The sequence below is a fragment of the Peromyscus maniculatus genome, chromosome 12, assembly GCF_049852395.1.
Source record: "Peromyscus maniculatus bairdii isolate BWxNUB_F1_BW_parent chromosome 12, HU_Pman_BW_mat_3.1, whole genome shotgun sequence".
NCBI lineage: Eukaryota > Metazoa > Chordata > Mammalia > Rodentia > Cricetidae > Peromyscus > Peromyscus maniculatus.
This window is the reverse complement of record NC_134863.1, coordinates 5,262,555-5,287,442: the sequence shown is the minus strand read 5'-3', so window position 1 is coordinate 5,287,442 and position 24,888 is coordinate 5,262,555. Positions and strand designations below refer to the sequence as shown.

Here is a 24,888-nt window from a genome sequence, read left to right as displayed (position 1 = left end):
CATCTGAGACTCCGCACTGAAACACAGCCGGAGAGCAGGCACAGGCTGCTGAGGTGCTACCAGCCACGATACAACACAGAGACCACGGTGTGAGCCACGGCACTGGGGCATCCCCAAGAAGTAGATCCAGGCCTCCCCAAGACCAAAAAGACTGGACAGGAAGACCTCAGGCAAATCACTGGTGTAGGAGTGCCCATCCTACCGTGTGAGCAGAATGGCTCTCAGACGGCTGCCTGGCCTCCCTGAGACACCCTGGTGCCGACCTGGCCTAAACTTCAGCTAAGAGGAGGGGGTGGTGCAGGGTTGTGGAGGGGCAGGGCAGGCCCCAGCCTCCCTGGAGTGTGGAACAAGGGCTTTCAGCACCCATGAAGGGCTTGACAGTGTGTTCAGGGCTACAGGCATATAAAAAATGATCAGGGCCCCACATGTGCTACACAGCCATTATTAATTAATAGGGCTTCAGAGAATATTGTTCTAAGCAAGACAGAACTGAAAAAAAACAAACAAGAATGTTTGGCTATTCAACATCACGAAACATAAAGCATTATACAATGCTACGAGCACATGTCCCAGTGCACTTATGATGAATCTAACAAAAACAGCAAATAAAGTGCTGGAGGCCAGGCCTGTCAGCCTGTCCCCATGATGGAGGGCCTGGGTACATGGGGCGGGCAGACACCACAGCCTGGTGACCCGGGCCGCTCAGCCTGCAAGCTGCTGCTGCTGCTGCAGGAAGACCTCCACCGAAGCCCTCCAGCTTCCACTACCTGGCAGCTTTCAAAGCTTCCTGCTACCTCGGCCTACTCTGAAAGCACCCCAGGGCCCACAGCCTGCCTGCCACCGCAGACTCCCCAAAGCGCCCTGGCCCAATGAAAACCCTGCTTAGGATGAAGGCTCCAGTCAGCCTGTGGGCACTAGAAGAACTTGAGGAGAGGACAGAATTTGGGCTGGGAGTAAAATGTCTTGCCCATTGGGAACCTCAGAAGAGTCCCAGAAAGGTGGAGGTGCAGGTGGGTAGGATGGGGTAGACAGCAGGTCAGAGGACACCGGGAGAAGCCACTGCAGTTAAGTGAGACTCCTCCCCCTGAGAGGGAAGGAGAACTCTGCAGAGCAGCACCAGGACCTGAGACCTTCGGTTACAAGCTCTCTGCATGCTGAGGCTGTGGTGGGAATGCTAGGAAGCTCAATAATGCTTCTAGCACACACAGTAAGCTAAGGGCAGGGCTGGAGGCTGCCAGACCACAGGGCCTCAGCGGAAGGCATCTTCCTGCCCTAATGACTCCATCCAGGACCGCAGGTGGACACTGAATGAGAGGAGAGAAGCACAGCTTGGCCACACACTGAAGCTACCAAAGGCTTCTGACTCCCCTTGTTTCTGGAGCTGCCCAATACTCCTGTCCTGTGGAGGCCCCACACTATGCCTTGCTTAGAGCAGCCCCCAGGAAGTAGCCCCTGTTTACCAGACCTCCAGTCCTGGAGAGGCTCTGTGGAGAGTGGCCATCAGGTAGTCCCCTACCTCTACATGCTCCTGGCCATGGAGAGCCACAGCTTCCTCCTCAGACAACCCCACACAGCCATACTCCAGTGGTGTGAAGACAGTCGTGGGAACCTGGAAAGTAGGTCTGGAGTCAGATCTATCTCTTGGGCCCCCCAAATTGAAACTGCATCCCCTGAGTGACACCTGAGTAGTAATCTGAGGCCAGGGACCCAGCCCCACACGAGCACAGCAGGTGGCCACTCTGTTCCTGGGCTGGACCAGGAGTCAAACCACATAGATCCCTTTCTCTAGAGGAGGGCCGGGCTGCCAGGCAGGGCCCACTGTCCTCAGCGGCACAGGCTTTTCTCTGAACCCGTCACTTCCATGTGCTGGTCCCATGACAGAGCTCAAGAGATCCTGGCCAGTTCTCAATGACTAGGGATCTGTTCATATGGCCCCACGGACTGTGTCTTCCTGCTCACATGTGCAAATGCACTCACATCCACACACTCACATGGACACACCTGTGTATATGCATGCATGTATACATTTGTGCATACACACAACATGCACACGCAGGCACACACAGGTGCACATGAACCTCTCAGCCAGGAGAAGCAGTCAAGCCTCCCCGGGTTGGACTTGGTCCTTTAAAGGAACTCACGTTGCTGTAATCCATTAAGGTTGAAGATTTCCCGAAGAGCCTCTGGGCCAGCAGCTTTCCCGCCTTGATGGCAGTGGGTGTCAGCTCAGGCCGCCCCTGAGGGAAGAGCACAGCACCACTGTGTTCCCAGCAGCCTGTACAGATGCCCTCCGAGTGGGTGGCTCCCTGCTGAAGACCCCCAGCCCCGTGCCGCGAGCTCTGAGGATGTGGCCATGAGCGGTGAGGGGGTGGACACTGCTACCTACAGGCTGTGAAGATCTGGACGTCCCCAGCATGCGAGGCTGAACATCCCACACTGGCAACCCTCGGGCTGCTATGGGTCTGCTTGCCCACTGTCTCCCTCTGTCCCACTGCAGGGCACGGCCGCACTATCCTCCCTCTCTCTAGAGGGGGGACGGGCTGCCAGGCAGCGCCCACTACCCTCACTGGCACAGGCTTTTCTCTGAAGCCGTCACACGGATGATCTCAGAGTATTAGTTTCATGACAGAGCTCCTGCCGTAGTTCCCAGTGACTCAGGGTCTATTTCATATGGCCCCAAGCATGTCACGTGCTCCTGACACACAGCTTGACATGCATGTCATAGTCCAGGACAAATCCCAAATCAGTGTCATTCCACAGAAGACCCCTCTGTCTCTGGGTGCACCTAGCCTCGGGTGTTCCTGCTTGCAGCAGCCCAGGCCCCCACTGCCAATCACCTCTGTAGCAGGAAATGCAGATGCTGTTTGGCATTCCAGAAATGAGTAAAGATCTACAGAGATAAACTCCGCTTCCAGCCCGTGCATTCCATCAGGCCTGAGTAACCCAGGAAGCATCCCCACACAGCACAACACACCACATTAAACATCCCTGCAGCCGCTGGCCTGACCTGACTGCAAGACTATTACCTGCATCGCCTTCAATTTCTAAAATAAAGGAGGCCTCTGTGCGCCCCGTGCAGTGGGGGCACAGCCCGGGCCTGGGTGCAGAGACTCAGCTGCTGCTGTCGGCGGACACAGGCGCCGTCTGGGGGGCGGAGGGGGGGGCAGTGCTCACAAGACAAAGTTGAGGCCACAGTCAGAGACCTCGAGCTCCAAACCAACCACAGACAAGCCACCACACACACTCTGTGGCCTGAAAGTGGCGTGAGGGCTGAGGAGATGCTCAGTGGTGAAGAGCAGTGGCTGCTCTTCCAGAGGACCTGGGTTTCAGCATCCACATGACAGCTCACAACTGCCTCTAACTCCAGTTCCAGGGATATGATGCCTGGATACGGAGCCTCTCCTGGCTTCCATGTGTACCAGGCACACATGTGGTGTACAGATATACATGCAGGCATAAAAAACAAACGTGTGTGTGTGTGTGTGTGTGTGTGTGTGTGTGTGTGTGTGTGTGTGTATGTGTGTGTGTGTGTGTGTATGTGTGTGTGTGTATGTGTGTGTGTGTGTGTGTATGTGTGTGTGTATGTGTGTGTGTGTGTGTGTGTGTGTGTGTGTATGTGTGTGTGTGCACACCCCGTCTCCCAGCACGCCCCTGTGTGTATGTGTGTGTGCGCTCGCGCGCTGAAATGACCAAGACGGGGAAATGTTGGCGAGCAGGTCGCACGGAGCTTTTCATGTCGTCCTCTGCAAGGCCTCGCACCTGGCAGAGGTGGGCGTCTGGCACCTCTGGGAAAGACACGGTCCTGAATTTCAGGCACAGGGCCTGACGGTACCTTGTACAGGCCATTTGGCTCATCTGAGCATTTTCACAGTGGTAGGGGACCCGTCTGGCACACCAAAGACTCAGGAACCATGCTGACCCAGCAGGCTCGGATCTACCAGAAGCAAACACTGGCTCCAGTCCCCCAGGCTCCTCTCTCCATCTCCCAAAGTGAGTTCCAAAGGGAGCCAGGTAGGGTAGCCATCTTCACACTCCTGAAGGTAGAGGTGCCAGGTGCCCTTGCCTAGGCCGCACTGCTCCCAACCAGAGCCTTCAGTTACCCATCCCGCTGTCTCTACAGCAATGACACTGAGCATCCCGACACTGAAGGGGTTCACCAGCTTCCATCTCCTTCCTACCGATGTTCCTCCATGGGGCATGTTCCTGCAGTGTCCTGAGTGCTCTTGGGAATGTGAGTGGTAACACACTGGGGGGGGGGCGGGGTTGAACAGTGCCCCCCTTCAAAAGAAAACCATACCTGCTTAGAACTTGAGTTTATTTGGAAATGGGTTTGTGTAACAAATGACCCAAGTCTGACAAAGGACAATCTGTAAGACAAAGGAGGGATAAGTACCTGGAGAGATGCTCAGTGATGATGGACAGAGCTGGGATCAAGGACCACCCAGGTCCAGCACAGAGGAGGCAGGAAGTAACCTCCTAGAAGGTACTGAGGAATTCCAGCCTCCAAGAGTGGGTGCTCTATGCTCCTGAATTTGTGGTGGCATAAACCACTTGCTACAGCAGCCCCAGGACAGAAACATACTCCTGGAAGATATGGCAGGTCTCAGCACAGACAAGAGGGCCGGGGACTCTGTGAGCAGCTACCAGCACGACTGAGCGGGGGCCTCCTGGACACCTTCCTTGGGATGTGTCAGAATGGTTCAGTACATGCTACTCCTGAGGCTCTCAGGATGCAGAGACCCAGGACTGATGAAGGGGGTCTTTTCTAGGGGCCTGTGAAGGAGAAGAATGGTAGCTTTCCCAAGCCAGGGCCTTACCAGGGAGGAGCTGTGGGCCATGGTCTCCATGGAAGACAAGGAAGCAGGGAAGTGTCCACAGCCAGCAAGGACGGGGTTCGGAGCCTTGATACCTTCCCCACTGAGCCCCCACCCCAGAAAGATCAGTGACAGCCTAGTCAGTGAGGGGCTGATACAGCTTCAGGCTCAGACGGGGGACTGTGGCAAGGACAGGGCCTGATGACCTGAACCGGGGCTGGTCCTTCTGTGGCTGTAAGACCTCGCCAAGGTCATGCCCAGCAACAGCTAACTCTGTGTAGAGCTAGGATTTTATTCTCTTTTTTATGATTTTAAAATTATTTTGTGTGTGGGTATTTTGCAGGCATGTATGTCTGTGTGCTTCATATGTGTGCTTGGTATCCAGGAGGCCAGAAGAGAGTGTCAGATGCCATGGAGCTGAAGGTACAGACGGTTACGAACTGCCATGTGGGTGCTGGGGATGGATCCAGGTCCCCTGGAAGAGCAGCCAGAACTCGTAACCATTCACCCATCTCTCTAGATCGTAGTCTTAAACTGTCCCACCCTGATGCTCTCAGAGAGGGAAAGCATTAGAAGGGGCAGAGGCTAGTGCTCAATCCTTCCCAGGACGCACCTGACCAGTCCCTAGAGTTGGATCCTGTGATTGGTGCTCTGGGATTAGCGAGAGAGAGAGAGATGTCTCTTTTCTGTGGACAGCAGAGCCTACACCATGTTCACCTCAAGACCCAGCCGAAATAGGGGAGCACATAAGTAGGAGTTTCCGGTGGCTGTGGTTGGTCAGACAGATGCAGAGCATACCTCAGCAACATCTCCAATGGCAAAGATGTGGGGGACAGAGGTGGCCTCCTGGGCATCCACAACAATCTTCTGATTCTCAGGGTTGACATTCACACCAGCCTTCTGCAGATTCAGATTTTTAGTTTCTGGAATTCGCCCTTAAGGAAAAATAGAGAAAGTTGAAAGATTTAGGTTAGCAATTTTGATGTGGGTTCCTTTTATTTAAAATATTTCAAACAGGCCAGGCAGTGGTGGCATACACCTTTAATCCCAGCACTCTGGAGGCAGAAGTAGGCAGATCTCTGTGAGTTCGAGGCCAGCCTGGCCTACAGAGTGAGTTCCAGGACAGGCTCCAAAGCTACACAGAAAAACCCTGTCTCAAAAAAAAAAAAAAAAAAAAAAAAAAATCCGCCAGATGTAGTGACACACACATGAAATCCCAGCTCTTGAAAGGCTGAGGCAGGAGGATAACAAGTCCAAGGCCAGCCTGGGCTACATAAACACTCTACCTAAAACAAAACAAAACAACAAAAACCCCAGGGCTGGCTAGGCAATGGTGGCGCACGCCTTTGATCCCAGAACTGGAGAGGCAGAGGAAGGTAGATCTCTGTGAGTTTGAGGCCAGCCTGGTCTACATAGTGAGTTCCAGGACAGCCAGGACTACAGAGAAACCCTGTTCCCAAAACAAGATTGAGGATATAGCTCAGCAGTAGACCAAATAGAGGTTCTGGTTTGAGTTCCTGTACAATACATAGATCAGTCAACCAATAAATCATCTAACAAACATTTCTCAGAGCTGGGTTCTATGGCTAGCCTACTTTGAGAGGCTAAGGCAAGATGTCTTGAGCACAGGAGTATAAAGCTGTCTAGACAAGGCTGTCCCTAAAAGACAAGAAGAATAACAATAACAACAAAACAAATGAATAAACAAAAACAATTCTCAGAGTGGCCACTTAGAAACTGAAAAGCTTGACTGCGCAGGGGCGGGAACTGAGGGGACTGTAACAGCCTCTGGCTCAAAGACGGAATGTTCACCAATGTCCTTTGGTAACTACGACAACTACTAACCTTGTGCCATTCAGTACACTTGTTGTCTGTGGGTACCATCCACTGAAGATGGTATCCCTCTCATGTGCTGCTTTCTGAAACATGGGTAAGGATCAGATGCCTTCTGACACAACTGTAGCTTGACAGTTCGTGGGTGCCAGACTCGAGAATCTTCCACACACACCCCTCCCCTGAACCAGTATGGCTCTGGTTTCAGGATCAGGAGAAACAAGCCCTCCTTGGAGGGGAATGGTACAATAGACATCCGCAGTGCCAGGCCCTGACCACCTTCACTTGCTTGCTCCCTTCCAGGGCTTCTTAAATGTAGACAGGCCTCCCTGGCTCCTCCCTTCTTCTCTGGGGAGTCATCAGTACTGCTTCTCCCCAAGACAGCTGCCGGGTCACCAGTCCCTCTGTGCAGAAAGACCTGTCTTTTTCCTGTGGATTTCAGTGTTCCCAGCTACACAGGGGACCAGCGTGGGACCCAGACAAGACAAGCAGAGGTTTCACAGGGAGACCACGTTGTTGCCCTGGCCATAGGCCCTTGAACTGTGTTTGGATTTCAGCACAAGCAGCCCTGATGCTCATGACAAGAGAAACTCCTGATGATAACAGAGGGGGCCTTAGAGATGGAACAGGCACAAGTCTCCAGTACAGAGAGTGCATGCGTCCCCCCTGTAAAGACAGGGTGCATGTACACGCGTGTGCGCGCGCGCGTGCGCGCGCGCGCGCGCGCGCGCACACACACACACACACACACACACACACACACACACACACCTTCCACCACAGTACTCAGCAGGCGAGACAGGAGGATCACTGAAAGCTCCAGGCTGGTCGAGGATGCAGAATGGGTTCCAGGCCAGCCAGGGCTACATTGCAGACCCTGTCTCAGGCAAAACAAACACAGGAACAAGGAGAAGAAGACAGTGGGACCGAAGTGAAAATGCTTGTCTAAACACAGCCTTTGACACTTTTTTTGATGCTTATACATAGTATATATATATATATTCAAAACAGACATTAACACAGGAAAAAAGTTCTAGAAACCACAAATTTAAACAAATGAACCAAGAGGCTGTAAGAGAGCAGATGACAGGATCACTACAGTCCTCTCAGCCTCCTTAGGGGACAGTTCCAGGGCCCCCTTCCCAAGCCAGGAATCCACACCCGGAGCTGTGGTCATACAGAACACAGTGGAGTCCACACACAGCCTGCCCCACCTGCTGTGCCCTGGCCCCTCTCTAGAGGACTCTGGGACCTAATGCAATGCCAGGCGAGGAGCTGCTGTGCTGTCACTAGGGGACCAAGAAAACATGGCGTCTATGCGCTCTGAACAGTGCAACAACAAGATTTTTTGGGCTGGGTATTTTGCTCAGTTGGAAGAGTGCCTGTCTAGCATGTATGAAGTCCTGGGTTCAATTTCAGCACCATAAATCAAGTGTTTATTTACACATGCCTATAATCCCAGCACCGGGGTTATATGGGGGTGTAGAAGCAGACCAGAAGGTCAAGGTCATCCTTGGCTATGCAGTATGTTTGCAGCCATCCTGGGTGACATGAGCCCCTGTCTCAAAAACAGCAACAGACAAACATCGGCCGAACCCTGCCTCACGTGCACAAGGTTTCATTGCCAGCACTAACAAAATCATATCTACCCTCAGTGAATCCAGAGCTGTGGAAATCCAGATGCACAGGCCAGTGCTTCTGAAGAGACAGAGAAGCTCGTGTTTACATGGTGTGGATTCTATCTTAACGTGAAGATACAAAGATATCTATGTGCCATTCAAGGAGAAGTATTAACATCCTGGAATGTCAAATTTATACTGGAAAGTCATGGTTTCTTTTCTAAAATATGTAGTTCTTGACCGCAAAAAAAGGACTTCAGCCAGAGCCCTGGAGCGGGCCTGGTTTTAGCCTCGGCTCTCTAACACTGCCCACCAGGGAACCGGGCCCCACAGAGCTGCAAGGACGCAGCTGAGCGTGAGCAAAGACAGGGTCCCACAGGTTGTGTGGTGCAGAAAGGCGGCATGTCTGCAAGGGAGGATGCCACTGGCCTGGGTGACCACAGGGAGGTGGCTCTGTCCTATCTGTGTAAATTGTGGGGTGTCTCGGTTCATGTGGGCCCCATATGAGCTAACTGGCTGGCACTTCCTCACACGGTTCTTTACTGGGTGGGCACACTTCCACTTCCCCAAATGTCTGGGACTCCTGTGAAGTACTTGCCCCTCTCTGCCCACCCTGGATGCCTCCTTCAGACAGGCTCCAAGTGTCACCTCTCACCAATAGACTATCTGCATGGACAGACAAGGCCCTCCCTCTGTCTCCAGAATTTACCAGGACAGCCTGCAGTGGGTGCTGCATAAGGAGCATGCTGACTGGAGCCAACAGTGAGAGCAAGCAGATTATGTCCTGTCCAGACCCTCAAAACAGGCCTGAGACCCACCTCACCAGGCAGCTAGCAATGGCACTGAACAAGCTGGCTGGTAGCCAGGTCTCAGACCACAGTCTTCTGCTTGCTCTCTTTGGCACCCCCTGTAGCTGTCCAGCGGACTGCTCAGAGCTGAGAGGAGACGGGCTTAAAGACTGTTTGACAGCACCGTGCTCATCCTCAGCCCCAGCTTTCGGGTGGAGGCCCAAGCCGGGATGGGACAGGCTTGTCTCTCTTGGTGTCAGTGTGTCTGTCCCCTCACGTTCCATACAGTTCTGGGCCTTCAGGGAGGATAGCATGTGAGCGCTGCTGCCGTAGCTCAGCTGTCAGGGGAGGTCTCCTTTGCCTTGAATCCCAATGACGGTGGCCCCTGAATGCCGCTCAGGAGCTCCAGACAATTCCCCAGTGACAGAGGTGATTTGGCATCAAAGGCATAGTTCCCACAGTTCTTGGTATCTGGGACAAGCTAGACTTCAGTGTGCAATCTCCAGGAAGTGGGTGGCGCCCACCTAAACATCTGGCAGATGAAGCCTTAAGTCTCCAGCTGTTACGCTGGATGGGGAAGTCAAAACACTGAGACTCAGCTAAGCCTGGCTGCTATAGTTGGCTTGGGCCTGGCTCCAGCCTCTTGGCACTACTCAGCCACAGGAACCGGGAGTGGGCAGGCAGGCACCACGGGGATCAGCCTTGACTCAGGCAGTGGGAGGCCACATCAGAGGAAGGAGCTAGGCCCTATGGGTAGGGCTGGAGCCCATGAGATGAGGCAAAGGCTCTGTAGGTTAGGGGCCCGGGCTCAATCCTTGGGTGTCTTCTCTGGCTGCTGACCCCAGCTTGCTGCATTCACTGTCTCCTGGCAATTGTGCTGGGACTGGAGTGGCCAGGGGACACACTGGTAAGCTGCTCTACGACGGACACACTACGTCATGATCTCTCCTACATGTATCCTGATCCTCCTGATCCTCCTGATCTCCTACCTGGTCCTGTGAGGCCAAGAGCATCTCTTCGTGCTCCTTGTGGTAACTATGGCAACTACTGATCTTGCAGATACCAAGGAAGTCTGTACCAAGGTCCTTATGATATAAAGATACAGTAAAAAGATGCTTAACAGAGCTACATTCTGATAAATGTGTCACTGAGTAGTTTGACACTGTGTGAAGATAGAGTGTTCTTACACAAATCTAGAGGGTCCAGCCTACCTCACAGGTAACCTGTGTGGTCCACACGTGTAGCCTTTTGTTCCTAGGCTACAACTGCATACAGCACTCCCCACACCTAGTACCACAGGCAACTGTGGCACAGCAGGCTGTGCCTCCAAACAGGTTTACTTCCATACACATTGCCACAGCACTCCAGCAGCCTTGGAGCCACTGTGCCAGAGGAGGTTTTTCAGCACTGGGATAATCTTCCAGGAAGGCTGGTTCAGATACACAGTGCATACATCTGAAAGCAGCACCAGGAGAGAAGGTAGGGAGGAACCGAGTACCCGTCACGGTCTATTGCAAAGCCAAGATTTCCTAGGACACGTTGTATATATACACTTGGGAAGTGCAGGGACGTGTGAGCCAAGTCTGCGGTGTGGGGAACACACGGGATAGAGGAGCAGACAGTGTGGCAAAGGGGTTGTTACTGCTTCTGGAAGGGATGGTGGAAGAAGCGGGGGAAGGGCCAAGACAGGCAGCCATGGCTACACTGAGGCCTAGAAAACGGTTATCAGTACGGCCCAGAGGCCAGAGAGCCTGCCTCTCCCCAGGCATCCTACATTGTGGGACCATTCCCTGAAACTGAGGCAATCGCTGCAGCCAGGGCACAGACCACAGGGAACAGACACAGCGTCACAGCTCCCTCAGGCTCTGCTCTCTCGCTTGGGATCAGAGCCGGGTCCCATCTCCCTCCTGGCACTGAGGGCCCATCAGAGATGGAGGCACCTCCTGAGCTCAGGCCTCAAACCCATGGAAAGTGGAAAACAGATGCCAGCTGGCACCCAGGGCTCATCCGCCTAAGCAGGTGGCTCTAGGCCCTCTAGACCCAGTGACACCTTCACAAAGTGAGAAGCCAGCCAGCCAACGTGCTGAGCAGTGTCCCCAGCAAACACTGTGCTCAGGCCATGCTGGAGGGCAGCCACGTTCGTCAGTGCGTACTGTGCTCAGTACCTCTCCAGAACCTGCTGCGCCAGAGCCAGTTAGCTCAGTCAGTTTTTGTGGTTTCATTCCCCAGCCTCAGCTCTAGGGCAAGTGTGATGGTGGCAACATGCTCCTGAACAGGAAGACATTTGGGGGCTCCCGGAGCTCTAGTGCCTGGACTCCAGCAGGAAGGAGACCCGGAGCATCCCATGCCGTGAGTCTGTTGGTGTCTCACTGCTGACCCTCAGAGGAAGGGAAGCTGGACTGGAGGACAAGGCTGCCAGCTTGCAGCAAGTAGATGCTTTGTTTGTTTGTTTACACTCTGGCCTTGGCACAGCACCTCTCCTGTTGTTTTAATTTGCACTTCTCTGATGACTAATACGACTGTTTTCTGCCTCCTTTTATTAATGGCATTTCTTTTGCAAACTGCCAATCCCTGACTTTGCCTGTTGCCTTTCTTGCCTTATAAGAGCTTCACGTGTGACTGGTACATGGTGCTCTATCATTTCTTCTACAATGAAGGCATTCAGACGCAAGTTCAAGTGCATGCTCTTCCTCTCCTCTGAGTAAATGCAGACATAGGCCCAGAGTATGTGTGCTGAGACCCTCTGGCTGTCACTTCCACAGCACCCCCCACCACACCCACACACACACACCCCTCCAGAAGCCTGCTGTTGTCCCTCCTGAAAGATAATGCCGCCATCAGTCATTCCCACCTATCTGCTGGATACAGGGCCGAGCAGACGCAAGGCCACAAGCAGCACCCTGCGCCTCTCTGATCCCCGCTAGTTAAACGAGCATGCCCTCCAATTTCATGCCTGCCTACAGCACATGTTCCCACCAGGGAAGGGCAATCCGTGAAATGAGGTGAGATTTAAGTGCCAGCAGGAACAGGGAGGGCGAGTGGAGGGCTGTGACCCAAACTAATATGGCCACACCAGGTGGCACAGAGTTGGACAGAGAAGTGCACACTGTGGCCTTGCAGAGGCCTGTATGGAGAGCCTGGGCGACGGTCCCATGAAGCCCCCAGTGCTGCTCCAAGGCACTGAGCCTGGCCGACCGCTCGCCTGTCCCATTGAGGCTGTTTTGCTCTTAAATTGCTTTTCACCTTCTTATCTGTTCACATGTTCTTTTTGTAGGCAGGTTTTCATGTAAACCATGCTAGTCTCCGGCTCCTCTGCAGCTGAGGATGATCTTAAACTGATCCTCCCGCCTGCCTGCCTCCCCAGTGCTGGCATTACAGGTATGTGCCTGCTGCTACCCAGTCTACAGGAAGCTGAGGACTCAACCCAACGGAGTTACATCCCTAGCCTTTCCTTCGACTCTTTTTTGGGGGAGGAGTATGGGGGAGTAGGGTCTTACTCTGTAGCCCAGGCTGGCTCCAAACTCCTTATCTAGCCCATGTTCCCCTTGGAATCGTGGCAATCCTTCTGTCTCAGAGCGCAGGGTTTACAGGTGAGCGCCACCAGGCCCGCTCCCTTCTTTAATCATTCACTTAGTGCTGAGGATTGAACCCGGGACCCCCAGCATGTTGAATATGTCTACTGCTGAACCCCAACCCCTTCCTCCCTCCCCCTCCATCCTTCTCCTTTTCTATCATGGCCCTGACTCAACACACCTTAGGCCATCTACAGCTGTGAGGGGCCCAGGAACACCTGTGAGACCCACAGCGAGACTCCAGGCTCGGCTGTGTCCACATTCTGCTCCTCTTCAGAGTCTTAGCTTAGCACTCAGTCCCGGGGACCAAGCCACCTCTCAAAACCTCCAGGCAGCCCAAGGCTGCCCCTCCTCTTTGCTGAGCTCAGAACATCCCTAGTGATAAATGTCCACCCTGTGGAGTTCGATTCTGTTTGTTCTACCCCTCCCCCTGCTGCGTGACTGTCGGTCACGGGGACATGTCATTTGCATATATACAAATGGTAGTCCTGGGTGTGGATGGAGAGCCACAATACAGCTCATCCTGGGCTGAGGCTGAGTCCCAAACACTGGTGTCCCCACACAGCTTTCCTGGGCCCTGCCTCCCTGGTTGTCAGGTGGATGACCAGTGCAGCCTCCACATGGGGCCAGACGGAAGGAAGCTGGGAAGTCTGGTTCCAATGCCTGATAGCCAGGACTGCCTGGCTGCTCGCACGCCATCTCAGAGGCTCAGACCTGCCTTCACTCAGGCAGATGACGATGACAACGAAAACAACACACTAGGTTCTCCGAGATGAAGCCTGGACAGGAAGAAATGGCTTGGTGGTCTGGGGTGAGCATCAGGAGAATTCCTCCCCCAGGTCTCACCCGTCACTCTACCTCTCTAGGCAGGTTCCTCAGACAGACACACTGTCGTCTCTTAAGATAATAGGGACTATGTAATTGCAGCAAGGCCCCTGTTCCACATACTGGGAAGGAGTCCTGTGACCCAGGAATGAATGTGCCACAGCCTTGTCATCATCCTTTCTGGGCAGGAACAGAGAACTGCCTGGATGAGCTGTGGCAGCCAAGGGGCAAAGGTCAATCTCTACTCAGTTTCCCCAGGCTGTTATCCAGAGGCTCCACATGTCTTCCTTAAAACCAAATCTCAGCTCAGCTCAAGTACAGCCAGACCTCAGAGAAGGCATCTGTTGGGCTGTCCTGGGCCAGCTCCCCAGACAGCACCAATTCAGGCCACAACTGGTTAACTCCTGGCTAGGCAGAGCAGATCCCGCCTGCCTGGACTGCAGGCTGACTGTCTTCACTCAGCGCTGTAATCGGCACATCTGCAGACAGGAAATCCTCCTCGCTGAGGTTCCCAGTCTATTATCTGAGACACCTGGTGTGGGCGGGTGATTCAGAGACAAACAATGAGGGCCCCTGCACAGCAATTAACTGCTTTAACTGCTAATATGTTTAATCCACCACTGGAGATCAAGGCTGTGTGGAGAAAAAGGCTGCCTGCCCCTCTTGGCTTCCAGGGTGCAGCACCACTTTGCCATGGCTGCAGCCTCACATTCTCACCGACTACAGAACACTGGCCTGGTCAGGTATAGTGTGCTGGGGCCTCTCCTGGCCATGGGTGTCATGGGGGCCTGGAAGAGCATCCATCCCTTTATTAAATGTCCCTCAAAGTCCGACTTGTTGGACACATTACCAGCTGCTTGGATGGGAAGCACGATCCACAGAGACGTCTGAGGTACCAGCTCTGCGGCGTGTTTTATTTTCACCTCTGGGGTGCATCACCTTATAGCAAGCAGGAATAATGCTTCGTTAAAGGCTTATCAGTGCGAGCTGCAGAAAACAGCCCCAGTTGTTCAAGTGGGAAGTGGCTCCTGAATGTTTACAAAACCCGGCTCAGATGGGGGTGGTGAAGTCGGCACATGCCCGTGCGCCAGCCCCACCACCCAGAAGGCGTGCCAGAAACCACTGCCGCCGCTGCCACAGCCCTGGGGAAGCAGGGTCAGAGGCCAAGGACTTGGAAAAGCTTCCAGCCCGGCATCAATCACTCCCGCAGCGTGTCTGGGGGATACTCTTTTCGAAAACAATAAAAAGTAGGACAGGCTCCCAGCACGGGAGGACAGAGGCTCTGCCCGAGGAGGACCCTGGAAGCCAGGGGACCCAGGCTCTGCAAAGGCATCAGGCCGCATGGCCGAGTGACAAGGGTGGGCACGGTGACGCTCTGGTGGCCTGGGGCTCGGGAGACTAAAGCAGGAAGACTGCCCAGTTGGACTACGTTGTGAGATCAAATCAGCCTGGATTGTGTAGTGAGGCCCTGTCTCAAAACACAAATCAAACAAGCAAAACCAGCAAAGTCAGGGCAGGGCCCCGTGCCCAAGGTGAGGCGCAGAGAATGGGAGGGCGAGAAAAGAGCCGTCCCCCCACTTAGGATACCCCGGGCACTCTGGGCTCTGGGATGTCACCCACTCTTTTGTGCTCATTTAAAGATTAATTTTTAGGATGAGACCAAGAGCGTACTCGTTGGCGACTGGTCAGCTTTGGCTAGGGTGACGCTGTGTTCGTGCTGGGGCACTCAGATCCACATTCACACCCTCTTCCGTGTGATCTGAACCATGGGTCCATCTCCTCTGGATTCAACCTCATTTTTTATTTCTATCGAAGAACTCAGAAAGAAGTTCATCTCCAGAAGTAAATATTGCTCTGTGATGCAGCCCTGTTCCTTAGAAAGCCCATTCTGGGGCCTATTTTGCCTTGGACAACCCCTCTGCCACACCTGGAGACCACCTCTCTCATTGAGATGGAGCAAAAGGAGGTTTCAGAGGGTGATCTGGTTTCTGAGCCCTACCTGGCTCATATCAGGCAGACTCCAGAGACCCAGATAATCTGGGACAAAGCCCTAAGATAAGTTTCTATTGATCCAGGTATTCCCTGTGTCAATGTATAAGTTCATAAAGAAGCCAGGAAAACTAGAAGCCCAAACCAGAGGTACTCACACTGAGGTGGGCAGGGATGTTCACGTGGGGACGTGGTATGCATATATTGCCCTCACCAATAAGGACCCATGGTGTCCATGAGGCCCCCATTCACCATGGCCTGTGTGCTGGTCTCCCAGCAGGCTTGTGACAGGAGTAACTCTTGGATCTCTGTTCTCACCATTGGCCTCCGGCTGAGCCTCCACAACCCTCATCACATAGACCCAGGCCCTGTAAGTATTCCCCTGGCTACACCCTCCTTCTCCCTAGCAGAGTCAGCAACAGCTAGGTATGTACAGCCTCACCTGCTGGGCCTTCATCCCCATGAAAAACTGGGCCTACCATCCACAGAAAGCAGAAGGATGAGAGCAAGGCTATGTAGTGACAGCAACACACACCGCCAGGACGGGACCTGGGCCTGGGACACACTAGGCAAGCCTCTGTTAATGAACACATCCTCTGGCCTGTATCCACACAGCTGGCTTCTGGACATTTGTGTTCACTGAACTAGTACTGACAGCCACCAACGGTGAAGGCAGCCTGCATGTCCATCAACAGATGGATGGGTAAACAAAATGGTTCAGCCTTCAAGAGGAAGGAAAGGATGACACATGCTAGCACATGGATAAACCTTGAGGACATTATAAGTGACTCGGGCCAGGAACAAAAAGATAAATGCAGTCTGAGTCCACTCATGAGTTTCTGGAGTCATCAAGTTACGGTAGAAAGCGCAGTGGTGGGTGCCGGGCAGGAGGGCAGGAAGAAGCCAACCTGCAGTAAAAAGTGGCTCTGGGGTGGGGTGATGCTCTGCAAACAGATGGTGGTGGTGGCTCACAGCGGTGTGAATGCCCTGAACGCCACAGAGCTGAACACCGAATAGTTCAAATAGAACGTTTATGTTATATGTATGACTACCATTTTTAAAACTTAAAGACATGTCACTGTGTGTTCCTGTGAAAACACATATATATGCAGGTATGCACGTGTATGTGTGTACATGTGTGAAGGCCAGATGCTAACCTCAGGTGTCATCCCCAGGGGCTGTCCTCCTTGTCTTATGGAGACATGGTTGGCGCTCACTCAACAGGCGAGGCTGCCTATCCAGCAAGCCCCGGGGTCCACCTGCTTCTTCCTCCCCAGCTCTGGAATTACAAAGTGGGCTCCACCAAACCCAGCTTTTTACTGTGGGTGCTGGGGAGCCGACTCATGCAGCAAGCACTGACCGACTGACGGACTCTGCAGCCCTCTGTGGATCATTCCCCCCACGTATCATTTCTATGAGAAAACAACTGGCTTCAATCAGAGATGACGGTGTATGCCTATAATCCTAGTACTTGGGTCATAGGGGCAGGAAGATAAGTTCAAGCTCATCCTTGGCTACATATGTAGCTTGAGGTTACCCTGGGCTATCTGAGACACTGCCTCAGAGTGAGCAAACAAACAAACAAAAAAATAACCTAGCTTGAAATTATGTTATACAGCAAACATCTAATTCACTCAAGATAGATCTATCAAGATTTAAGCCCTATAGGAAATCTCTAGGATTTACACTGAAGCCTTAAAAACCATCTATGGAGGGTGTGGAAGGCCTCACACACTTAAAAACCATCTATGGAGGGTGTGGAAGGCCTCACACACTTAAAAACCATCTATGGAGGGTGTGGAAGGCCTCACACACCTTTCCTGAATGGCGATGCCTGGTGACAGCACCAGATCTCTTCTTTGGTTTGCATTTCCAGAGCAGCACATGGCAATGGGAAAAGAAACAGAGGAACAGTGTGTTTGGGACAGCCAGGAGTAGGCACTGTGCCCACAGGCTTTCACGGTGGCCTACGAGGTGTGCCAGGCAGTGCCAACCTGCTTGGGAGCCAGCAGAGTGGGGACACAGGAGGTGCAGGGGAAGAAGGTGAAGACTCCTGTCCCAAGGGAATTCGGTTCTGCTGGTTTCCTTGAGCTACAGACAGCGTATGTGTGGCTCGCCGCATCCTTACCTATGGCCCACAGGACAGTATCAAAGGTGCCCGTGTGTTCTCTGCCAGAGGCATGGTCCTTCCAGGTGACCTGCAGTTGGCCAGTTGGGAGTTTTTTGATGAGGGAGGGGACACAGCCTTTCAGGAACCGGGTGCCGTGAGATTCCATGTGGTCTGTGACCAAGGATGACATTTGCTGCAAAGCACAAGAAGACACCTTAGGACGGGTCACTGCTGGCACTAGGCACTAAGAGAGCCCCGGCCCTCACCTTGCTCTTGAATGCCTGGTAGGGCCACAATGGGGTTCTGCCCAGAGAAGAAGATGGGGTACCCACCACCCAACTCTGGGTCCCCTTGTTCTATGATTCTGGAGGCCAGGTGGGGAGGCCAAGCTACCTAGTGGCTCCCAATCCCCAGATTCTGAGACCACTTCAGCCTCTTCTCTCGGTCAAGGGATCTCTGCCCCAGTTCATCTAACTGGCCTTCCACTCCCCACCCAGTCCCCACTGGGGGTCACCTACATGCCCTCACTGCCATCAGGAAGCTGGGGGAGCTGACCGCAGGAAAGTGGTGCAGGCCCAGGCTGAGGTGGAGGAGGTGTTGTAGTCAGCTCCCTGCCCACAGGGCCCCATGCACCCCCAGGCCGAGTCGCAGCAGAGCCCAGTTCAGAGGCAACTCTGCAAGCCAACACAGAGACGAGACACTGCTGCCGGGGCATCAACAATCACCATTTAAATCCTGGGACATCTGCCTAGGTGAGGTGCTTCATGCTGGACCACTTGTACGAGGAGCCCTTTATGTCAGGGAGCATATCTCAATTTGTCCCCGACAAAGGAACTGACTCCTTAGCTGCTTAACAGTAGTCTACATGCCACCAGATGCCTGATGGACGCAGACACGCAAGTCTCTAAGGGGAACTATGGGGCCTGCTCAGTGCCCAGCAGTCTGCTACCACCTAGCCTGAGAGTCCAGCGCTCGTCCTGCATGCCCCTTTACCTCTGGCCTCCTCTATGTCTGCACCTGGCTGCTGCCAACATCTGCCCTGGCAGCAGGACACCGACAGCCCCCGATGCTGTGTCCCTGTCGAGGGGCTTGGCATGCGCACCCTCGGCTGTGGTGGCCCAGCTTTAGGGTGTAGCCACACACAGCTGCATGGGAAGGTGTTTGTGGGGTAGGATGATGGAAGCAGGGGTCATGAGACTGGACCCAGTTCACCCCACGTTCAGCTGACTTTGCCCCGGCTTCTGTAACCAAAGTTTAACATGAGCGAGGACTGATTATCTTTGGTAGAGGACATAAAATATTTGGCATCTCGATTTTGGATTTTAATGGGTGACTTATTTTGGAGGGATAGGGCTTGAAATACCACTCAGGCTGGCCTCCACTCTTGGACTCAGATGATCCTCCTGCCTCAGCCTCTTAAGTGCCAGGACACGTGGCTTTTAAGGAACTGTTTCTAAAGATTCAGGCATCTCCCCTAGGCCACACCTGCACTTGCTTGGGGCTGGGTACGGTAGCCAAAAAAAAAAAAAAAAAAAAATGTGGCTTCATGGGAGGAGCAGAGCCCAGGTGGGAGAAGGGGCTCCTGGACACTACCTGGTCAAAGCCTCGGAGAGGGATGCTGCGCATCATGACTGTGGTATCCAGTCCAATCCCCGTGAGGAAGCCAGCACACTCTAGGGCCACGTCTTCAGCAGCAGGCTAAGGAACACTAACTGATTGTGAGTTAGGGAGCAGAGGGGGAATAGAGCCTGGACCCTGCTCCACCAGCCCAGGACCCCTGTCCCTGCTCAGCACCAGAAGGGGCCTCTGCTAAAAGCTTCAGAGAGCTCCGGGCCCCAGGTCTCAAGTGCAGAGTTGACAGCCCCAGCTTCAAGCTCCCCCAAGAGCACCCACAAGTCGGATTGGTTTATGCCTCCATGGCCTTCCATCTGGCTCTGCTGTTTAGTCTCAGCCTCCAGGAGAGAGAGTGGGGATTCAGTGGAGACTGCTGGCCAGACCTAAGAGAGAAGAGCCTTGGGGTAGAGCCACAGAGCACTGTCCGTGGCCTGTGCTCCTACGCCCAGCCTTGGGGCTTTCGTCTTCCCCTCTACATCCTGTCCTGACCCTAAGCCCCCCAGAGCTCCCCTCTCGACCCTTCCTGATCTGACCGCTTCTCCTGCAGGGATGAGGTCGGATCAGGGCTGCTCTCAAGGGAGATGCTTGTCACAGCCATCGTGACTGCCTTGCTGCCCTCTGCAGCTGCCCCAGCTGACTCAGTGTGAGGCTCAGGAAGTGGTAGCCTTCAAAGGTCAGCCGCAAGCAGTTCCCTGGGCCCAGACCCCCAACCCTAACAGGTCCAGTTGAGTCCCCACATAGGAAAACAAAGCGTCTCCCGGGAGGGAGGATGGTAAGGGCCAAGCATCATCGCTAAGGACGGCAAAGGATACAGCTGGCTCCAACCACCAACCTGCAGAAGAGACCAGTGAAGAACACACTAAGTACCGCAGGGTCACATGCTGTTGTTCCAAGGCTGCGACAAAGATGGGCCCTGCAGCCTTCCTGCCAGCTACTCATGAGCCAATGACAGTTGAGGCTGACCGTTCAAGCAGGTGCTGCCAAGGCACAGAACCCGCTTCCTAAAAGCTCCAGCTATGAAATACAAGACAGCAAACAGTGCCATTGAACCAGCAAACTGCCTGGTGGTGAAGGGTGCGTGGTCAGTGACAAGGGACACCTGGCCTGTGAAAGCATAGGCAGCACCAGGCGCTGGTGGCCACACTGAGAGATGTCCCTCAGAAGCACAAGGCTTTCTTTACTCCTCAGAACCTCTTGAGCCAGGATAGAAGCAAGGACGACCTGGCAGGACACGAGAGGACCAGACTGGGGAGGAGGTGTATGGCAAGCAGCTTCTGCGAACAGAGCCCAGGCCTGTCTGTCAACCCCACCACATGTGGGCCCAGGACCAAGATATCTACCCCTTCTCTCCCTCTCTCTCCCTCTCCCTCTCCCTCTCCCTCTCCCCCTCCCTCCCTCCCTCCCTCCCTCCCTCCCTCCCTCCCTCTCTCTCTCTCTCTCTCTCTCTCACACACACACACACACACGCACACGCACACGCACACGCACGTGCACACAGGCACACACTGCACACACGCACCTGAGCCAGGATAAGACACTGTGACTCTTCTCTTGTGGTCAGCTCCACATTCCACATACATATACATGCATTCACAAGTACCTACACATACAGGGACATGCAAACATGAAAAGTCCTTTGCATGCACATACACACCATAAACACACTAGCATAGACAAGTGGTCACACACACCTGTCCACATCCTCTCATATGCATACCCAGGCATAAACACACAGGCACATATGTGCACACTCATGCAAAAGGGCTGAGGAAACAAGGATTGCCAGCCAGGGCGGCTGCATGTGGGTGGGCTCGTCAGATCACCCCTTCAGTCTTTGAACAAGAGCAGGTGATGTAAGGATGGATAAGCCTGATGTCAGTACTAATCCTGGCAAGTACTAATGATATAATTCCATTTCAAAAAGCGGCGGATCCCTCGGAATACTTGTGCAGGTGCCCTGCGGGAACCATCTGGCATGCGGCTTTTGCACAGGAGCTGGGACCGAACCACACTGACTGGCTGAGTACAAGGTGGCCCCAGCTGGCCACACAACCCCACTCAGCACGTGATGAATATGGACAGGAGATCCTGGGATCCCATGCAGGCCAGCAGAACAGAGGCGCTTTCCAGGCCCCAGTGAACTGACAATGCCCAAGAAACATACACAGGATGCAAGTGTGCCTCTGTCTGCCTGCAAACGCCCACACAGGAGAGGCTCTTTCCGAAGTATGAAACACAACACTTTTTGGATTTGATGTATACAGTGAGAGGTCTGAGCCATCCAAGATATGGAGCCAGAAGTTTCTTTAGAAGCAAACAGAACTAGGCTGCTTTGGTCACGCTGCCTCACCTGGAGGACGGATGCAGTCTGTGAGCACCCAACAAGCAGCATTTGCTCTCAGCTCCCTGACCAGCATGCAGTTCCCAGGCCCCGCCTCCCAACAAGCTGTGGAGCCGCAGCCCAGTAGGGCAGCACCAGCAGAGCCTTCTGTTGATGCCGGGCCTCTCTACTTATCTCAAGCTCCCTTCAGACTCCCCCCAGGCCAGCTTAGCCCCCGACCCCCATTCCTAGGCCCTCCTACCACATTGCTGAACATGGAGCAAGCAGTCTCCAGAACCTGATTCTTCTGTTTCTGTAGTCCACGTGTGCCTCCCAGCCTTCCACAAAGCAGGCTGGGTTTAGGAGACGGTGGGCGGGCAGCCAGGGATCACCATCTGCTCCAGCAGAGCCCCATGAGCACTGTGGACCTCCTTCTGAGGTGGCCCCACAACAGAAGGTGGGGAACCATTGCTCAGGTGCCCCCAGCCCTCAGGCCACCAACTCCAAATTGCCAACTCCAGAGCACACACGGGGAAGACAGACACCCACAGGCAGGCACATTCCTGAGGGTGGGGGAGTCTTGAGTGTGTGCACTGAAGTCTACAAAAGCTCACATCTTGCTTGAATGGACAGTGACCTTGGGCCATTTATTTTACGAGCCAGGATGATAGTTAGCATTGGTTTACTCCACCTCTCCTTCTAATTGACCAATTAATGGGAACATTTATTCCTTGAAAGATGAACAAAAGAAGTCAGAGGACTGAAGTTCTAGGAATGGCCATGCATGCCTGTAATCCCAGCACTTTTGAAGTGGAGGTAGGAAGATCATGAGGGAGAGGCCAACTTGAGCTACACAGAGTTTGAAGCCAGCTTGGACCCTTGAAAAAAGAAGAAAAGGAGGAGGAGGAAGAGGAAAGGAGGAGGAAGGGGAAGAGAAGAAAGAGGAGGAGGAGGGGGAAGAGGAGAAGAAAGAGGAGGAGGAGGGGGAAGAGGAGAAGAAAGAGGAGGAGGAGAAGGGGTAGGAGGAGGAGGGGATAGGAGGGGGAGGAAGAGGAGGAGACTGGAACAAAAGCAGAGACAAACCATGAAGCTTCCAGACTCACTGGGAGTCAGTTCCCAGAGGCTGGAGGCTGTAGACTGGTTTCTACTGGCCATACTCACCCAGAACCAGCTACAAAGGCACAGCGACCAGTGTAGAGCTGGCAGTCTGGAGTGAGGTCTGAGCCTGAGAGTTAACCCTGTATTTAAAGACCCTGAGGCCAGGTCTCTGTCTGCTCAACCAGAAATCACCATCCTATACCTGGTAGCCTTGAACCCAATCCGTGCGTGTGTGTGTGTGTGTGTGTGTGTGTGTGTGTGTGTGTGTGTGTGTGTGTGTGCATGTGTGTGAGTGTGCATGTGTGTGTGAGCATGTCTGTGTGTGTGTGTGATCTGTGTGTGTGGGTGATCTCTGTGTGTGTGTGGGGGGGTGATCTCTGTGTGTGTGTGTGGGGGGGTGATCTGTGTGTGTGTGGGTGATCTCTGTGTGTGTGGGGGGGGTGATCTCTGTGTGTGTGTGTGGGGTGATGTGTGTGTGTGTGGGGGTGATCTGTGTGTGTGTGTGGGGGGGTGATCTCTGTGTTGGGGGGGGTGATGTGTGTGTGTGTGTGGGGGTGATCTGTGTGTGTGTGTGTGGGGGGTGATCTGTGTGTGTGGGGGGGGTGATCTGTGTGTGTGTGTGGGGGTGATCTGTGTGTGTGTGTGTGGGGGGTGATCTGTGTGTGTGTGGGGGTGATCTGTGTGTGTGTGTGTGGGTGATGTGTGTGTGTGGGGGGGTGATCTGTGTGTGGGGGTGTGATCTGTGTGTGTGTGTGGGGGGGTGATCTGTGTGTGTGTGTGTGGGGGGGTGATCTCTGCACCTTTTAGTGTGCCAACACTCTCCATGGATGCATGACTACTGGGAGATTAGTCTAATCACAGGGTAGCTTGCTTGTCAGAACTGAAAGCCAGGAGGAAGCAGAAACAAGGGCATTAACACAGACCTGTGAAGCTAGGCTTACAGGGTGTTCAGTCTGCCTCTCAGCCGGCAGGACCCTAATCCTCTCTCCAGGAGGCACACCCACACAAGTGACAGTCTCACAGGAGCACCTGGCCCCTTGGTAGTACTACCAGTCCAGGAAGTGCCAGTCAAAGCCGTGAGCCCAGACACTCAGGAAAGCAGCTCCAGAGAGGAGACACCACAAATCCTCCATCCTGGTGGAGCTGGCTCCAGATGTGCCTGGACCTGCCAGCACCACCCAAGCCTCTGGGGTCTGCCCTTGGGCCAAGCCCTGAGAGGTGGGAGCTACCCAAGGTCCTGGCCCCACACAGGCAAGCAAGCAGAAAAGCTGAGAATCAAGTCCCAGGCTGACAGCTGCTCTCGCTTCTGCCTCACCAGAGTATCACATGAAATAGACAGAAACTGGGCCGAAAATGAGAATATTAGGAAGCCATGGCTCTAAGTGGCTATTCTAAGATAAAATGTACCTTTCTAAGTCCTATGTTAGAAAGTGTGTGCTTAGCATGGGAGAAAAATGGCCACAGTACCTTGGGCAGCTTCCCAACTTATGAGGGTCAGACCAAAGCTACCTCCAGACCAACTGGGACGGCGGCATTAAATTGGCCCATTATAAGACTTCTCTAGTCCGGCATGCTGACCCACACCTGTAGTCACAGCACTCAGGAAAGTGAGGTGAGGTTGTCATGAAGGTGAGGCCGGCTTGGGCTACAGTAGGCTCCAGCCTAGCCTGCATTGGAGACCCTGTCTCATAATGCAAAACACTCTGCTTCATAGTGCCCAGAGATAGAAAGCCTCAGGTTGGCAGGGCACAGGGAGTGGACAGTCACGGGCTGGCCTCAGCCACCACCGTTTCTAGGGCTAGTGTGGTGTGTAGCCAGCAGGTTGAGTGGGTCCAACAGCAGAGGTAGAGGTTGGCCCCTAAGCTCCGTAAGCCTTTTGGGGACCAGAAGCAGTGTGAAGGGACAGCAGGGACAAAGCAGGCTGTGACTGTCACCTGGGAACAGCAGCTCAGCTCCCGGGGCTCAGGCCCAGCGTGAGGGGCTGCAGAGCCACGGCTCGCTCACGGTGGCCTCCTCATGGTCCTGAGTGTGCCAGCTCAGCGACCAGAGGCTGAGCCTGGCAACAGCAGCCGCTGATCAGCCTGCGGGGGTGGGGGTGGGGGTGGTGGGGTGGCTGTGGGACCCTGTCTCACGGTTTGGGTATCTAGAGATACAGAAAAGAGGGGTCAGGAGTGCTGGGCCAGGTCAGCTGGGGGTCAGGCTTGGGCGTCTGGGGCACAGAGGCTCTCTGGAGGTCTGGGCATGCAGGAGACAGTCTGAGCTGCAGGGCTAGAGGCAGAGCCAGCTCTTGCCACCCCCTTGTCCCC

General features: G+C 53.9%; 1 protein-coding gene across 7 annotated transcripts in view; it reads right to left on the bottom strand.

The window, feature by feature from the left end:
• The window catches only part of Txnrd2 (thioredoxin reductase 2), a 79,843-nt gene that overhangs the window by 4,256 nt on the left and 50,699 nt on the right, over positions 1 to 24,888 (bottom strand). For all 7 annotated transcript variants that reach the window (XM_015987924.3, XM_015987925.3, XM_076548488.1 and 4 more), the window contains 6 exons: positions 19,977 to 19,996; positions 19,144 to 19,235; positions 17,569 to 17,743; positions 5,613 to 5,749; positions 2,142 to 2,237; positions 1,517 to 1,609 (listed from right to left, as the gene is read on the bottom strand). In XM_015987924.3, coding sequence (XP_015843410.1) covers positions 1,517 to 1,609; positions 2,142 to 2,237; positions 5,613 to 5,749; positions 17,569 to 17,743; positions 19,144 to 19,235; positions 19,977 to 19,996 — 613 coding nt within the window. The remainder of the gene's footprint in view (positions 1 to 1,516; positions 1,610 to 2,141; positions 2,238 to 5,612; positions 5,750 to 17,568; positions 17,744 to 19,143; positions 19,236 to 19,976; positions 19,997 to 24,888) is intronic.